The sequence below is a fragment of the Podarcis erhardii genome (assembly GCF_964252035.2).
Source record: "Podarcis erhardii genome assembly, chromosome: 2".
Lineage (NCBI taxonomy): Eukaryota > Metazoa > Chordata > Lepidosauria > Squamata > Lacertidae > Podarcis > Podarcis erhardii.
Window position 1 is genome coordinate 34,948,963 of NC_138498.1, and position 18,368 is coordinate 34,967,330.

Genomic DNA, 18,368 nt, shown 5'->3' on the forward strand with positions numbered 1-18,368 from the left:
TCCCCTCGTCAGAGAGAGGCGGCTCCTCCTCGCGCCTCCCTCCGTCCCCGGCAGCAGCCGCCCCTTTCCCTGATCGGGAAAAGCCACGCTTGAGCCCGCCTCCCTCTCTTCCATCAGCATCGCCTCTCTGGTCCTTAGGCACGCACGCATCATGCATCCCTCCATCTTCTCCATAGGCAAAAAGGCCTTTCTGCTCAGTTGTGGTGACGCCGCCTTCGCACGGCTCCACACCAAAAACATAAACCTCTCGGTTTTCCTCCAATTCTGCCTGAAGCGCAGACCTCTCCCGAGCTCCCTCGCCCCGCCTGCTTCTCATTGCTGCCTCCACCATTTCCCGCGCTCCTGCCTCATGCACACCCCAGGGTTATTTCCTCCCCTTATACCGCCTTGCGGCTCAGTTCTATATTTGTTTTCACACTGTGCTGAGGAGGGCTTCCTCCCCTTAAATGTGTATAAGATTGGAGCCCTACAGTACATCTTCTTAATTATTATCCCAAAGTATCTCATAACTGGCTTTTTTATTATCCCAAAGTATCTCATAACTGGCCTCACACAGAAGAGTCCTATATATATGCATTCGCCCTTTCCCCACTTGTTCAACCTATTTATCTTCCACATATTTATGTTCCACTATTAATTTATCTGGTCCATCCTCCACTCCCTTCTAAACTTTAAATGGCAAGATTGGCCTGAGAGATTTTGGTATGCATAAAATTGTACCCACCCATCCTATGTTCTGGCAACATAGACAAAAAGTACACATCCATATTTTTAACAGTGTGCACACAAAGCATACTATGCATGCAAAAAGTCTGAGGTTCAAATTCTGGCATATCCAAATATGGCTGGGAATTTAGGGAAGGCATTTGTCTGAAACTGGAGAGGTGTCCAAACCCTTTGCACACATCAGATACATTTGAGGGCCTTGGGTTATTTTGTGGAACATAAAGGTATGGTCATACATATAAAAATACCTTTTAAACATAGCTGTACAAATATAAGGAACTGTTTAAGAGATGATTAGCACACTGTCCCAAATTTGCTACCCAAGTCAACTGCCACAGTTTCCTTCAGAATACGGCCAGACCTTTAAAATAGTTCCTTCTGCTCTTTTCCTATCTTAAAGTATATATGTGGCTGGTGAGGGAATTTGAATTGTCCTCATTAATGACTTTGTGTATAAACCAAGTGTGGTAGCTACTCTTCTTTTGCCATAGTAAAAATTGACAAGATATATATTTTCACACACATCCTTCTTAATTTCTACTTTATTCAGTTGCCAGCATTCATCTTTCCTTCTCCCTTCTGTATCACCCACCACTTATATGTTATCTATATTGTAGGCTCATAAATGAAGAGTCTTACTAAATCAAACCAGAGGCCCATCTAGCCCAGCATCTTGTTCTCACAGTGGTCAACCAGATACCAATGAGGGCAACAGTACTCTTACCACTTGTAATGCCCGACAACGTATATTCAGAATCACACTGCCTCTGATACTGAAGGCAGTACAGTATGTAGCTATCATGGCTGGTAGCCACTGATCACCTTGTCACCCATGAATCAGTCTAAAATTTGTAAGTCATCTTGTGGTAGATAATTCCATAGTTTAACTAGGCATCTTATGAAGAAGTATTTCATTTTGTCTTTCTGAATCTTCCAAAATTCAGGTTAATTGGATGGGCCCTGGTTCTTGTTTTATGAGCAAGGGAGAAAATTTTATCCACTTTCTACACATAAAATATAATTTTGTAAATATTGATCATTGCATCTACTTATGTGCCTTTTTTCTAAACTAAAAAGCTTAACATATTGATTCCCCCCCATTGGGGAATGACTCCAACCACTCAATCTTTTTGGTTGCCCTTTTTGGAACTTCTTTTGCAGTATATAAAAAAATATCCTTATTGGGGTGTGGCATGGCAATTACAGTATTCAAATTGCAGCCAGATTTGTATAACGGCATATTAGCAATTTCAATTTTAATTCCTTTTCCTAATAATCCCTCACATGAGGTGTTTTTTTTTTGTTTTTTTACAGTTGCCACATGTTAGGTCAACATCTTCATAAAGCTATTTGCAGAATTGGGCCTATAGCTATTGCTTGATGTCTACAGAGGAACCAAGTGACCTTTCTCCTAACGCAGGTGTGTGAGGGCTGATGGAGAAAAGACACTCAGCGCATGCTCAAGGACACTATTTTTTCATTAAAGAAAACTAGATTCTGAACTAAACCCTGGGTAAGGGTGGCGCATCAAATTAAGTTATTTTGCCAGTAGTTGATATGGAATCACCAGCACACCTCTGCCAAATACAGATGCCTACCCCTGTTCCAAGCTTTCCTACCCTGTCCTCCACCAGGAAGACTATTTGCCACCTCCAGTTGCAGGGAACAATCTTGCCTCCCATCTATTTTAATTAATAAGAGATATGGAATCAGATCCCCCCCCCCACCAAGTCGGATTGTTCGTTTATTGCAGCGAGAGCAAGGATTTTCCAAAGGAACAATGGCAAGGAATAATGCCAGCATAAGCTGTCGCGAAAACATTCATCGCTGGCTCTTACCCAACACACACATCCCCAGCGCGCAAAGTAAAAGCTGTGCAGGCTGCCGTAGTAAAAAGGACCTCCCACTTATGTGCAGATTCACAGATTTGGGTTTTGTTTTGCTTTTTGACTGGCACCTTCCACGACTCCGCCCCTAGCTCTCTACATCCTGGAGGAATGCAAGCCTCAAATCCGCCTAGCAGCTAAAATGCATCTGGAATTCCTCTGATGAGAAGGATCGGGCGGGTAAAAAAAAAAAAAAAAGGAAAAGGAGCGAGGTCTGCTCTCCCTCTCCCTCCTCCCCTCCTCCCGCGCCCATGTATTTTGCATGGAATTTTTTTTGCAGCAGTTCCATGCTAGAGGTCTCCACCGAGCTGCACAAATAGGAACTGGCTGCATCGGAAGGTTGCTCTTTCTTTTGTGCATCATCACCCAGCGAAGTCGGCGCAAGTAAGAGAGCCTTTGCAGTCTTCAGGTTCTGGTTCCCGTCCGTAACAAAGACTTAATAATTCCCCCGCCCCCAGCCTGAAAGCAAGATTTTGGCGTGGAGGACAAGAAAAAGGCCGGGGAAATCCGTACGCCACGTCTTCTCTGCTCTCGCTCCCTCGCCAAAGGGCTGATGGAGAGAGAAGGAAGGAAGGTGATGCAGAGATAGAGGGGGAGAGAGAGCGAGCTCGATGCCTGCTACTACTGCAGCAGCAGCAGCAGCACTGATCACAATAGCACATCTGCAAAGCCATTGTCCCAACCTTACGTCTGCGCAGGATCAGACCTACTGGCCGATTCCCAGCCTTAAAGCCTGGCGACTGGATCCTGCCTTCATCAGCTTGGGTCTTTGGGAGAAGATCCCCTCTGCTCCCCCTCCCCCAGCGCCGGTCTTTTCTCACCCTTGATTGTATATCTCTTTCTGCAGTATCCTCTTTGAGAGCTCAGCCTCTCTCTGCTTTACTACTCTGTTTTGGATGTTTCTGGAGTAGGAGAGCTAATGCTGAGCGCCGACAGGATGGAAGAGTTTCAAAGCGAGGAAGAGGAACCCTGGTACGACCAACAGGACTTGGAGCAAGGTAAGGAAACGTATAAAAAAACCAAACACTATAGCACCAAAGCCGATTTTCACACAGGGATAGCAGAACGGGATAGGGACACAGAAACAAATAGGCTGGAAAAAGCTAGTCCAACTTCTGAAACGCCATTCTCTCTCCGCCTTCAATACCTGAAAGACTGCAACATCTCTCAGGGGAGCTAAACCATCGGATTGTAAATTTTATATTTCACCGTACATCAGTGGGGAACTCTAATTAAAAGGCCTCTGTAGACCCAGGGAAAGATGCATACATTTTGCCCCAAGTTATCCTAATCGGGAAAATACGTCATCATGTCATTAGTGTTCGTGGTGTTAGACCTCTGCAAAAATAGTCACGGCACTTGATTTGAGTCCAACTATTTAGCTGTTAGTGCTAGTTTAGATTAGATTAAGTCATGTTGGTTACAGACATTTGTAAATCAGTAAGAACTGACTTGTACAGAAGTGGGAGAGAGATATAGTGAGAATGGAGAAAGTTTCCAGTTGCATACAACCAAAAGTAAATGAACCATTTTTTTTTTTTGAAAGATAGAAATTTGTTTTGTACGTTTCTTTTTAAATGAGCAGCCACAAATTTATGCTGTATGCTTTCAGCATAAGCAATATTTGCTGTACAAGCTGCAATGAGCTGCATTTAAAAAATCAAAATATTATTTGTGTCAAAATCTTACTGACCACTAGGAAATCTCTCCTTTTCTTATATGAGAGCCCCAAAAATGAACCTTCCTATGCTCAGTAAAATAAAGGAATTGAAGATAAACCTACAACTGTAATATTGAATTAAATGCAGACATAACAGTTGGTGAGATAATCTCTTCAACTAATAGCTTCACATCGATGCTCATAGCCTTAGGAGATTTTGTTGGAACGTAAGTTTTCATAACTTCAGTTGCGGAGGAGGAAATGAGAAAAGACTAAACATTCCATTTACAACATTGTACACTTAAACTAATAAAAAATACGCAGCCTAGATATTAGAGGTGCAAAACATTCATGAAACTAGAGATCAGATCAATACCCTTGTATTGTGGAGAGAGAGAGCCATAGCTAAGCATTTTATATCCCAATGAATTAAGCATGTCCTTAACTCTTAGATGTACTTTGGCCAGGTTGTGGCCTTACATTTGGGGGATGTTTCAGCTTGCTCCATTCCATTAAAAGGAAGGCAGGATCCTAAGATGGAATGCAAAAGTGAGGATGCTGTGTAGGGAATCTAGGTTAAAACACAATTGACTTGATCCTGAACAGCATGCAACTTGGCCTCAATTTCTTGAGGCAGCATCAAGAAAGTAAATACGATATATTCCCACCCATCCCCAAAAAGTGAGGTCACTATGAGGGCTTGCTTGGTGACACTGAACCAAAGTGTGACAGTGTTCAAGAACTTATGCTTGCTTATGTGAATGGGAAGGGAGTTTGAATAATATGAAAAGAACTGATGCATCCAGAGGATGAAAACAATTTGGAGAGCTACCACATCCTTGCATACCATTTTAAAAACTTGGAGCCAACCCCTAAGTGCCTAGGATGGGAGCAAGCCAACAGTAACATTAGCATAACATCAGTAAACATAATTTTCCACTGGCCTTGCAGGTGGTGTTCCATGCTGATAAACTGTCACAGTTATTGAGGAACAGGGTCCAGGAAAATAGTAGTTGTAATAAAGAAGCTTAAATCAACTAGGAATATGAACATGGAGAAGATGTTGAGGTCTGCTGTTGCTTAATAACTACAACCACAGTTAATATGTACACTACACAAAGCTGACAAGTACTTACAGTATTGTATTCTGTGCAACTGCATTGAGGCGGAATAGCAGTCTCTGGTTTATTACTGTCTCTTAAGTTTAACACATTATTGCAGGCTTGTCTTTTTTTTAGTTGGGAAATGCGGAAGCTTTTAAAAGGTGCAGAGTGTGTTATGCATTGCTAAGAGGATCAGGATGTGAGCCTTCTGGGGGTCACGGAGGCAAGGTAATATTTGGCAGCAGATTCAGACCGGGTGAGTGACCTTTCCTGCAGGTTAAATGCTGAAACTGCTGAAGGCAAAGTAATGTGGGAATGACATCGGTCTTGATGACTCCGGTTTATAATGTGATTTTGCTCGGTTATCAGTGTTCTTTATGTAGGAAGAATAAAAGCTGCCTCCCAAGAAGTCAGTGCTTTAAGTAGGAATTCAGCAAAAGGTTATTATGATCACTAACCCCTTAGCTACTGGTTCATTATACCCACATTCTAAGCATAATATCTCCATACAGTACTAGGTTCTTTTCTTTTCTCTGAATTTCCAGCTATTTGGATATTCACGTCTCTTCCTCAGTAAGTTTGCTTTCATGAACTATCAGTTTAGTTATGTCTTTCACTGCCTAGAGACTTCACATGAGGCAGTTGTGAAGTACTGTATTAACAAATAATAAGTTCTAGGGTTTTTTCCCTTTTCATTAATTATGTCTCTTATCTAAAAGCCATGTTTGAATGATGCACATTGATCCCTCTTGCTCTCTGCTTGTAATACAGGGCATTTAGTATTCTACATGGCTAAAGTCAACTGGTAGCCTATGTGGAATGATGAAATAGCAGCTTCTATTTGTAATATAGGCTTCTGTTTGTAAGGGAAAACAGCTTTCTTTCCCTTGTGGTGTTGAAAATTAAATGAAGAATATCTTCTGAATTCTGAAGTACACTGCACATGACATTGCTTTTCCCCTGACCATCCTCCTCCTCCTTTCCTTGCCCTTAAACATATACCAGTCAAGAACATTTCTTTCCAAGGCAAGGCTTCATTTAAAACTAAACTGGAATCAGTTTAGAGAGTACATGCAAATTTGAGATCTACACACTCTTTGCAGAGTTCCTGTTCCTGAATATAACAGAAGCCTACACCCTTGACTCTAATAATTTAAGTGGCGTGTTTACTAACTGTTTATGTTATTGTCTGAGAAATACTAGTTCCTTAAGAAAGGGGGATTAGACTAGTTGACTTTCAGGTTTATTTCAGCTCTTTGCTTTTAGAATGCTTTTCATAGAAAAAAAAACTACTGGGTATATGAAGTGATTTTAGATTTAGTAGTATGACTGAGCCTTTTTCAGGTGATATCAGCTTCTGTGTATAGTTTCAGATTTAATTCAGCCATTGAACTTGGAGAATATTGACACTGGGTTTATTTTGTTTCCAGCAGTAAGGTTTTGTAGCTTTTTTATATTTAGACATGCTTTTATTATTGACAAACAGCTGGTGATGGCACTGTAATACTACACTTAAAACAATGCCACTAAATTGTGGCTTATGTTGCTTTAATGGCTGCAAAGAACAGTCTATAGAAAAAAACCGGTTTGGCAGAGCAAGAGTGTAAACATGGATTTTGTTTAATCAGAAACCCTTTCCCATTTGCTGAAGAAATGCGTTGTGTGGCCTTGTTCCTTTAAGGAAGTCCTGCAATTGGAATGCATGAATGAAGGTAGAGCTGTGGAGAGAAGTGGAGACAATGAGCCTTGTTTCTGGCAGCTGGAACATGATGATGTGGCTGTACTGACATAATGCAGTAACTTCCCAAGGAATGTTTGCTATGAGAGCTCAAGGGAGTGAACTAGGAAACCTAAACTATAAAGAATCAGGGGAATATTTCTACTTCTTGACTTATTATTTAGTTCAGAATAAATATACCAGAAGAGAATTGCGGGCAGATGCCAAATAGCCTGCCTAGCTGCTATGGCCCAGCAGGTATGATCTTCATATGTAATATACACAATTATTTCATTTTTCCCCCTTGATGTTTTACATTTCTACTCTCTCTCTTTTTCTCTCTCTCCAAGATGCTCAGGGTGACGTGATTGGTCCCCCATTTTCCCTTATAACAACTCTGAGTTGGATTAGGCTAAGAGATGGTGATTGTCCCAGGCTTATCAACTGAGAGTCATGGTTTAACATGGATTTTAATTACTTGCATGCGTGCGCACATACACACACACGCATATCTGCCATTGTTTGTTTCCATTGTGATCCTTGGTGGTAAACAAGGAGGAGGAATATAGTCAACAGCCATTAAACGGGGGTGGGGGGGTGGGATCTGTACTTACTTTCAGAAATAACAATAGTTTGCTCCAGTAGTGAAATACTTCACATCCGTTCTGCTGTTCTTCTCACCTGTTCCCCACCCCCTTCCTAAGCTGAGAATAAGCCACGTAGTAGCTGGTACATAGAGCATGTAAGAAAGGATTCTTCTTTGCATTATGTGATGTGTAAGTTAGGATGATAGAGGCTGCATTGCAAACCAGCCATCTTCCTAAGTGTTTCTCCTGCCTGGGAAGACAGAACTCGTTACAGGCTTATCCCAGGCCTTTTTATGTGTTGCATTTGGGGACAAATCAACATATGAAGGGATAGGTTGGAGATAGGAGTAGAGCCAGCAAGCATGATCCCGACTTCTGTCTGTTTAAGGGCCCTGTGTGTCCTGTTTGAACATGGATAGGATCTTGTATGCATGACTGGGAAACCTTCATTTTTCCAGGATACTAGATTACATATATAGGAGGTTAAGCACTTTCAGGTATATTTGCATAGATTCCATTCATTTGGGACCCATTAGTTCATGGAAGTCCAGGAAAACACCAGCAGGTGTTTGCTGACCACCTGTACAGCACTGCTGACTTTCAGCTATGCAAAGAGAAGCAGCAACAAATTACTGCTAACCAAACATAAACAGTAGGAACATACCTAATAGCTCCAGCAGGAAACCAGACATGAACTGCTAATGCAAACATACCATATGTGTACACTTAAACCATATAATGTTAATGCCCACTCCAGAGCACAGATCTAAGCATTCTTCTCTCTCAGGATCCGTAGTCTGTTTAGGCAACTTGTCACTTGTTTTGCTCACATGTAACAACACAAAATGATATTACTGTCTTTTCACTGTGGGCTCCGGCATTCATTATGCTTCATCCTTGTACCAAGATGTAACTGCTGCACCTTCCACTAGGTGTCTATAAATCTTTTAATACAGAAGAGTAGCTGTTAACTGCAAAAGTTTTTCAAAGTACTGTATTCATTTAAAGTGCTTCAAAGGGATAATTGTAATGTAATATGTTACTTGTAACTACCCTGGACTATGTTGCAGTGATGAAGAATGTGCAGTTACATCCTGTGTGTTCAGCATTGCTAATACTCCAGTTGTTGTTTTTTAAGAATCTGGACGTTTTCATAGGGTTTCTGGGCAAATGTATTCAACATGTAAAGCAGCAGGTTTGCCACTCATATGAAATGTGAATATATATATATTTTAAAGTGTATTGCTAGATGAGGAGGTTGATAAAAACGACCCGGTTGGCAAGAAAAGATTGTTGGATTATGTAAAAGCATCCTAATCACAACTTTAGGTAATAATAAAATCACTTTAGTGCACTAGCCAAAGGCCATGGCATCATTCTCAAAGGGAACAAAAAGAAAAGGAATAATAACCATAAAAACCATAAAAACATCAGGCACTGCAGATACAATAAACCACGATCACGTCTCCTAAAAATTATTTGTTGCATACGATAGAATAGCAGGGGGTTCTCAGGTAAAATGTGCCAGCTTAAATGTCTGAATCACCTTTGCAATTGACCGCTATTTTATCTAGTTCTTTTCTCCTGATCTTCTTAGCTGCCAACGCATATAGTGCTACTTTATAAGTTATGAAGTCATCAGTATCACTCAGCAGCCATTTCACCCTTTCCACCCTGTTTGAGTGTGTTCCATTCATAAGCAGGAGTTTTATAAATCAGTCTCTTGGTTCTATATATAGTGGGCATTGCAATAAATAGCGGTACAGGTCCTCTACGCAAGGTTGCCCACACAGACAAAGTCTCTCCTTGTACTGTACTTCGCCGTACCGACCATCCACCACCGCCGAGGGCATCGACTGGAATTGTAATTCTGTAAAAGCGATCCTTAGTATGGCAAGTGGGAGCTTTGTCAAATAACTAGCTTGGATGTGCTCCGTTTTGATAAGTGGGAACCATGGTGAACTTTTGGTAGAGGCAATCGTGGTTAAATCCCTTTCTGCATCAGACCTGAAGAGACAATCTCTTAAGTGCCTCTTATCCATTTTCATGATCTCCTGAAGATCTTGTAGTTGATATTGGGTCAAGAGGCATTGGATGCCATCCTTCTAACATTTGGTCTGTTCCCGTTCTGTGTGGGACATAGCGGGGAATCTCTCCTCCAAGAGAGATTGAAGTCTTTTCACATAGTTTAGACACAGATAGTCAATTCTAGCCCATATTGCACAACTTTAGGTACAGTAATTCACAAGAGCATTGCTACCTCATGGCTTGCCCAGAAATTTCTCAGCCAGATTGGACAGTTAGAAATACCGTATTTTTTGCTCTATAAGACTCACTTTTTCCCTCCTAAAAAGTAAGGGGAAATGTGTGTGCGTCTTATGGAGCGAATGCAGGCTGCGCAGCTATCCCAGAAGCCAGAACAGCAAGAGGGATTGCTGCTTTCGCTGCGCAGCAATCCCTCTTCCTATTCTGGGTTCTGGGATTCAGAATATTTTTTTTCTTGTTTTCCTCCTCCAAAAACTAGGTGCGTCTTATGGTCTGGTGCGTCTTATAGAGCAAAAAATATGGTACGTAGTTTAATTAAATTTGCACAAGGCCCTTCTTTTTTTCCCTTTCATAATGCATTTTAGGCAATGAACTTGGCCAGCCTTATTGCTAAAGCTGGGGTGTATGTTTTGTTTGATTAGTGGGGAGGCTTTTGGGGTGGAGTTGATAGGGGCCTAAAACTTTCTGCAGTGTCTCTCTCTGCACCCAGTTAACCACTCTGAAATTCAAGTCTGTACATTGCTGGGAATTCAGAAATACATGGGTTATTTTATTGGCTAGGTTTTGTAAACAAATGTACAATAACTCTCATTTCTGACATGGCCAGAAATACTTATCAGATACACCAGACTGAAGCATTGTGGATAAAGAAGGGAATGAAAAAGGTCACTCCATGGAGTGGCAGAAAGCTTCCCAACTTGTCTCATAAGTCTGGCTGTGCTGCCCTGAAGAAGCGTGATGCAGACTGCCTGGCACTGTGGGCTGTACCGCTGTGATTGGCTGGATGTTGTTTGACCCAAAATCTGCACAGTCAGAAGGATGCTGCTGGCTATCTCTGCAGTATCTGAAGCTCTCATTTATTTATGAGTCTAAACAAACAGGTGTGTTCAGCTAGTGGAAACTTTTTCTCTTAACTGCTGAGCTGCCATACTGCTAGACAAGTGGCCTGTGTAAGATGCAGAGGCAAAGATTATATTTAGTTATTTAATTTAGAGCAGGGAAACCTTTTTCAACCCAAGGGCCAGAGGCCAAAGTAGGTGGTGGAGCAATTAATGTGATTTTTTTCCCCTTTGTACAGTAGGCTACTTTCTTCGCACATGCACATCCCTCTCTATCTTTCATCCAAGCAAGCAACTCGAGTTCAAGGGCATACTCCAGCCAGGAAAAACCACTCGAAGAAGGTGTGGAGGAGAACTGGTGAGGGGTGTGGCCTGAGGAGAGTTCAGAGGGCCAGCTATGGAGGCATAAAATGCCACATTTGGCCGTCGCTTGGTTTTAGAGCCTCTTCCAGCATTAAAAAAAGAAGAAGAAAGAATTGTGGGCACAGGAGTGCTTCATGAATAATTTCCACAGTTAAATTGTATTATAGGAAATACTAATGCAATCAGCCTTAAGTAGGGCTGGACGATATCAGCTTTTTGACAATATACCGAGATGTTGAAAAAACTGCATTGGCCTCTGCCCACGAGGCACCTGGTGAAACTGCCCCAGCTTTCACCTCTCGCCTCGCAACTCATTGTGTCCTCTCATTTTGTAGCAGTATTCACATGGATTAAAAGTTTAATGTGGAAAGGTAGCCCCTTCCATGGACTAGATTCTGGTCACTGGAACATGTCAAGGAGATTCTGAAATTGATTTTCTTAAAGGAAAGACACACACACACACCCCAAATCTCCTGGAGAAAGGGAATTATTTATGCACAGATTGATCTGTAACTTTCCATGAGAACCTCCTATGGAAAATCTTTTTAGCACTTGGTTCCACATGTAGGACAGAGTAGAATTAGAAGGAAATTGCAGTTATAAAGTCAAGCCAATGGGTGATTTGAGGGCAGGGGAGAAGCAAAATGGATCCTCTGAACCTTGGAATGGCCACCTGGCTGCAGATGTTTTTCCCTGTCTAATCTAAAAATAGAAAAATTTGCCTCATGAATCCTAAATGTCATTCCAACCCTAGCGACATAGACTTGTATTAGTCATTTGTGGCACGTCAGCAGCCTGGGAGGAGGGGGGAAAGCAATTTGTTTTGCAACTTAGAAAAACCTTCCTGAATACCTGCCTGAAATTATTTTTTAAATGGGCACAATCCAGCACTCCTGTTGGAATCAATGAGACTGGAAATGAAAGGGTCTTACATTCTGCCAGATCACAACCTCTGCTAAATTGCCAATATCATCTTTCAGTAATGGAGTCTTTTGCTGTTGCTTCTTTTTCATTTAAGCTATCATTTTTTGATAGCTGATAGTTTTAGCCTTTTATCATATGACTGGTCTTCTATACCTATTAATATTTCAATATTTCTCTGTTTTACTCCCTTTAATAGTGAACTCAGGTGCTGAGGGTCAACAGAATTGGAGCCCAAAGGTGGGGCATCTGCATCCTCAGGGAAACCCCAAGATTTGCAAAACTAAGTCTTCCCCCCCCCTTTTTTTTTTAAAGTGGCAGCCTCTCTCTCCCCAAAAACAGTCCAAGGACTTTGTAGCCACAGAACACTGAGAGTCCAGTTGCAAAAGAAAACCTGGGAAGGGCAATTGAGGTATAGAAGTTGGAGGAAAGGCATGGCTAGCTGGCTGTTCCTGTTAGGAGATAATGATATACTGCAACATTTTGGTTGCAGGTCCCACTTGTTCCTTACTTTGTCACCATGCTTGTGTCTTTACTGTGCCACTTACCATACTACATGAAGCATGAAGGGGATTCTTATGTGCGTTTGAAGTAAATGGGTACATGGCTCTGAAGGAAGAAGGTCTGGTTTGGAACGGTGCTCTTGAGAATGAATAGTAATAGCTCTGCACCATTGGCTCCTTCCCAGAGCATTATTACTATTTCTGCTCAGTCACCTACACAGAGTGCAGCAGTGAGTGCAAAGGATTAAGGGGACTAGGTAGCCTGTTTCTGAAGACTCGAACAACACAGATAATGAGCTGGTTATGTTGAGGGCTGAAGAATAGAGCAACCATGAGGTCGATCGGGACCCCCAGCTTCGTATGACGCACAGATGCAGAAAGGAGTTTGGGAGTTTCTGCAGTGCAGCTCCTTCCCACATGACTACGGTGATGTAAGAAGCTCCAGGCCACATGGGAGGTGGGTGTGCTGCATCTCCTCCCCACACCAGCAGGATTCCTCCTGGAATCTAGGACAGAAGCTGGCGTAGGAACAGGCTGCAGCAGGGGCTCCTCTTATGTGGCCAAGTCTTCGGATGCTCTCTTCATGGTGCAGGAAGGAGCAGGCTGAACCACAAGAAGCGGCTCTGTGTTAACAATAACCCAGATTCCCAGTGTTCACAGTAGATGTTTATGCCTCTTGATTGCTCTACCTTAGTGTATCTCTGAAAGGTAGCTGCAAGCACAGACTCTTCCTGATTTAGTAAGAGTATGCAAGGATCACCCAGGTTGTAGACAAGTATGGGGACAGGGAAAAGGTTATTTATTGTTGGCAAAATGCTGGGAAATACAGTGTAATAAAGAAATGTCAACTGAGACATCTTAAATGCCACGTAACACCTAAACGTCGGTAAGCATTTATGGTTACTGTTTTCATACTGATTACAGTGGTACCTCGGGTTACATACGCTTCAGGTTACATACGCTTCAGGTTACAGACTCCTCTAACCCAGAAATAGTACATCGGGTTAAGAACTTTGCTTCAGGATGAGAACAGAAATCGTGTTCTGGCGGCACGGCGGCAGCAGGAGGCCCCATTAGCTAAAGTGGTGCTTCAGGTTAAGAACAGTTTCAGGTTAAGGACGGACCTCCAGAACGAATTAAGTACTTAACCTGAGGTACCACTGTAAATGCTTTATGTTAGGCTACTCCGAAGAAGATCGGGCATCTTAGAATATCCTGGGGCAGTAAAAATGCTCAAGGAACGTGGTCTGGATGGTGCCCTTTGCACCTCTTGCAGAAGAACCCAGGGAACACAGGCCCATAAACTTAAGGAGATTTAAACTGGATTAAAGTATCATGGTGTTGACCTGTGGGAAGCAGAAGTTACAAATCAGATTGAGCCACTCTCCATTTTGATTCTGATGTAGTTGGTCAGAAACCTATTTGAGAGTAGGTTCACATGATTTACATACTGTTGCACTAAGAACATAGGAAGAGTCTGTGAAAATGATTCCTAGGCTTTATGCTTGCCTGCAGCTACAGAGGGCTGAAAAGTGGTGTGGCCCATGATAGAGACAAGCAGGTTCTCCAGACACTAATGAGTGGCTGCCGATTGAACAGCAGGTTCTTTTCCTTCATGCAACTACTTTGCTATCCACATACTTTTAAGTGGCTGCATTGGCGAGAGGAGATTTTTTAAATGATACTTTTCTTTATGGGGAGGCTGATGAGAGGAGAGGAGTGCTTTGTGGTTTAACTAAAGAGAAACTGATATTTGGGGGTAGGGATCTAGTTACGGGCTTAAATACATTAAGGGAGGGTTTATCTATAGATTATCTGAGAAATCAACTGGTTAGCTTTTTGAGAAATAGGTATTGTTGTTGCAGCCCCCCCCCAAAAAAGGGACCTCAGACAAGTGGCCTGGTGTTTGGAGGACCAGGCTCTTGCTTGTCTCTTCGCCTCATTGGCTTGCCTTCTATGAAATGGGTATTGTGTTGCAGTAGGCAAATGGGGTGCTTCAATGAATTGCTTAGTGTTTTCAGCTCTGAGAGAGAGAGAGAAAAAAATAGCCTGTGCATTGTAACTTCTTAGCTTCCACATCCGTAAAATGGGTAATTTTTTAAATAGAAAGACTTCTGCCTCCTTAATTCCTCGATCATACCACGTGTGACTTCATTCAACTCAGTAGCATGGCTCATTTTCTTGAGGCATCTATCTGCTCTTCGTGTATGTTCTTTTCTGCTTACTGTTCATAGCACAGTTGTCATCTGGATTGCCTTTCATTTCTGGGGTCTTGATATCATGTGTGGATAAGCATTGCCCTTGCAATCACATGCAGTAGTATACACCTTAGATTAGTGTAGTGTTTTTATGGGGGGGGGGGCCTGCCAACTGGCCAAGCTCTGCCTCTTATCTTCAACATGCCAGACTCAGTGGTTGTACAGTGGTACCTGGGGTTACATACACTTCAGGTTACACACTCCGCTAACCCAGAAATAGTGCTTCAGGTTAAGAACTTTGATTCAGGATAAGAACAGAAATTGGGCTCCGGCGGCGTGGCAGCAGCAGGAGGCCCCATTAGCTAAAGTGGTGCTTCTGGTTAAGAACAGTTTCAGGTTAAGTACGGACCTCCGGAACGAATTAAGTACTTACCCTGAGGTACCACTGTATTTGTAACGACTTCACTTTGGGAGCCGCCGGCTGCCACTGCATTCTTGATTTCTGAACTGATGCTCTGTTTTCCAAAATGAATCCTAGGGACAATTTAAATGTTCAGCAAAATCAAGCAGTAAAATGTTCCCTTGTTGTACCACACTTGACTCAGGTGTGCAAAGCAAAATGTTTTTTTTTGAATATGTGGAGACTTTTTGTCATGGGATATCATTCGGACTGGCAAAGCCCCTCCTTAGCCAGTTGAAATGACCAACAAGGACAAATTCCACTTCTTAATTCTACTTAAGCTGGCCTTTTTAATGTGTTTTTCTTTTTAAAAAACCAACCAACCACAATACTAACATAGTTTCTTTATTTGCCATTGAGTTGTTCAAAGCTCTTGTCAAATGCTTGAAAAATTGTATTTTAGTATGTATAATATATCTAGTGTTTGTGTATGTTTATATGTAATATAATATTATATCTACACAGAGGTGGATTAAATGGACAGCTGGCGATTAAAGTGTGTTGTGTAGACCTTCATCATTTTACACTGATGGTTATGAATTCCACAATTTGTTCAGTTGTAAAGAAAGGCTAGCAATCTCAACTCTGGTTAAGCTTAGTCTGGAGTTATGAGTGTTACATTTCCATTAAAACTTGCAGCAAAAGCTACAGAGAGGCTTGTGGCACCTTAAAGGCTAGTTGCCTAACCTAGAGTCCTCGTCAAGTTGCCATGCAGCAGAGGAATGATGAATGAAGGTCATGAGGTTCCTAAAAAGCATGCCATAAAAAGCTTCCTGACGCTGTATAAATTTTAAAAAGCTTTAAAATCTCTGGAGGTTGAAACACAAGAAGTTAAAGGCAGGGATAAACCTTGAAAGACCTGCAAACAAAATGTGGCTTTGGAGACCAGCATTACCTGAGACATCAAAAATGCCCAAAGTAAGCCCTCTCAGGACATAGGAGATGGTATCAGATAATGTGTTGTAGCCTCCTTAAGCACACTTAAGAAAGCAATTGAGATCCGAACAGCAAGAGTCTTAGAAACATCTACTGATCCCATAAGTTGTCTAAGACCAAGGAGAGAAGACAGACTCAAAAGGCTAAACAAAGCAACAAATATTAGTCGATAAGGTGAGCAATATTTTCATGGAAGATGCAGACACTGTACTGTCTTCACTTTGGAGGCTTCAAAAATGGAGCTGAAAATAATGATTTTCTTTCTTACCACCTGCATTAAAGAAGCTTTAGCAATGGAACACGCGACTGGGAGAAGAGCAGTCTCTACGGGCCTCTTTTGACATTGTTATGTTTCTGCATTTTCATGACAAAAAAACTATTAAGAAAGAGCAGTGACTGTTAAAGCATGAAGTTGAAAGCATGAAGGGTATTGTATTTCAGTGTTTCAAGGTCTCTCTGTGGAAATGATGCATAAGTCCAAAATTATGAACTCATCAGAGTCCTAATAGTTGAAAGATTACAACAATGAGGGGGACTTGCTCTGTTGTGCTGAAGTGTGTCGTGCTCGGAAGTGTGTGGTGGCAATAAGTCCCAGATTAACAATTTTTACAGGTTTAAAGGACAAAAGGAAGAAGAACTGAGGCAGCCCCCAGATTGTATCATAAAGGTAAAGGGACCCCTGACCATTAGGTCCAGTTGTGACCGACTCTGGGGTTGCGGCACTCATCTCGCTTTATTGGCCGAGGGAGCCGGCGTACAGCTTCCGGGTCATGTGGCCAGCATGACTAAACCACTTCTGGCGAACCAGAGCAGCACACGGAAACGCTGTTTACCTTCCCACTGGAGCAGTACCTACTTGCACTTTGACGTGCTTTTGAACTGCTAGGTTGGCAGGAGCAAGGACCAAGCAATGGGATCTCTCCCCCCCCCCCACATCGCGGGGATTCAAAACGCTGACCTTCTGCTCGGCAAGTCCTAGATTCTGTGGTTTAACCCACAGCGCCACCCACGTCCCAGATTGTATCATACAGGAATCCAAAGGAGCTTGCTTTCTGAAACAGACCCACAGCCCAAACTGAGTTATGAATTGCTGAGACCAAATTGAATCCAAGTTATGTGGATTCCTCCCTCATCCCTAAAGGCAACTGAAAACCTCTGAATATAACCAATTGTGTTTTGAACAAACCACAGTCAGGTGAAAAAAAAATGAGAATTTGAAACAGGTTACTCGAAAAAATAGTGAAACGGAACGACTTCTGAAAGATGGCATTAGAATCAATTATAACATATCAGTAAGATTTGAGCGCTAATAACATGGTATGTTTGAAAAGCTGAATTTCTTCTGGAACAAGAGATATGGACAAGCTTACATCCTTGATGTTAGTTCAAAGGAGAACTGTTTCAAAGTTGTGGCATTTTGGTACATTACCTGAGAGGCTTAAACACTTTATAAAGATGGAGATGCTTGGAATGTCCTGGTGTTCTTGGTTACTCACTTGCATTTCTGGTGGCCTTGGCTAGCAATTCAGTGAGCTTTTCCAGCTGGATGAAAAGGTCTCTGCCTAAGGCGATCATTTTGAATTGATTTTAAACCACTGTTCAGTTGTTTTTTGTACTGTTTTTAAAACGATGTTTAGCTTGTCTTATGGTAAGCATGGAAATCGCCTGGTGACACATGTAAAGGTGATTCATAAATTAATAAATAATAATAATTCTGGATATGTGTCCTTCGCAGAAAGTACAGTGGATGGAATTACAGTCACTAGCTATACTGGTTGGGATATGTAAATCAAAAGATAACTACCTGGCTTTATAAAATAAGCTAGATGCTCACAGTTTAAGGATGAAAATCATCTAAACCATTAAAAGAGACAGATTAGATTTATAAATTATAGGGGATATTCTAAAGATGGACAAACTAAATCTGGGGTCAAAATAGATTATTTTATAGAAAAATTTTGGCCTATGATTGGAGAATGCTTGAGCCAATATTCATATATCTATCTATCTATCTATCTATCTATCTATCTATCTATCTCTCTCTCTCTCTCTCTCTCTCTCTCTCTCTATCTATCAATCTATTCCTGAGATTAGTCCTGAGAGATATAGAAAGATTTATTTGAATTAAACCTTAATTCAATATAGAGTTTGATTAATGGATGAATTAAACAAGGATCTAGTCAGCCCTTTCCTTGGTGGGATAA

At 41.7% G+C, this 18,368-nt stretch overlaps 1 protein-coding gene across 4 annotated transcripts in view; it reads left to right on the forward strand.

Annotated features, from left to right (window-relative positions):
- Window positions 1–2,800: 2,800 nt before the first annotated feature.
- CDR2L (cerebellar degeneration related protein 2 like) overlaps window positions 2,801–18,368 on the forward strand; it is a 34,833-nt gene continuing 19,265 nt past the window's right edge. The window contains exons 1-2 of one of the 4 annotated variants that reach the window (XM_081850836.1): window positions 2,801–2,996; window positions 3,460–3,610. In XM_081850836.1, coding sequence (XP_081706962.1) covers window positions 3,532–3,610 — 79 coding nt within the window. In that variant the 5' untranslated portion in view covers window positions 2,801–2,996; window positions 3,460–3,531. Of the gene's footprint in view, window positions 3,611–5,303; window positions 5,401–18,368 lie in introns of those variants that run through there. The other 3 variants (XM_081850837.1, XM_081850835.1, XM_081850838.1) reach the window with 3 other exon arrangements.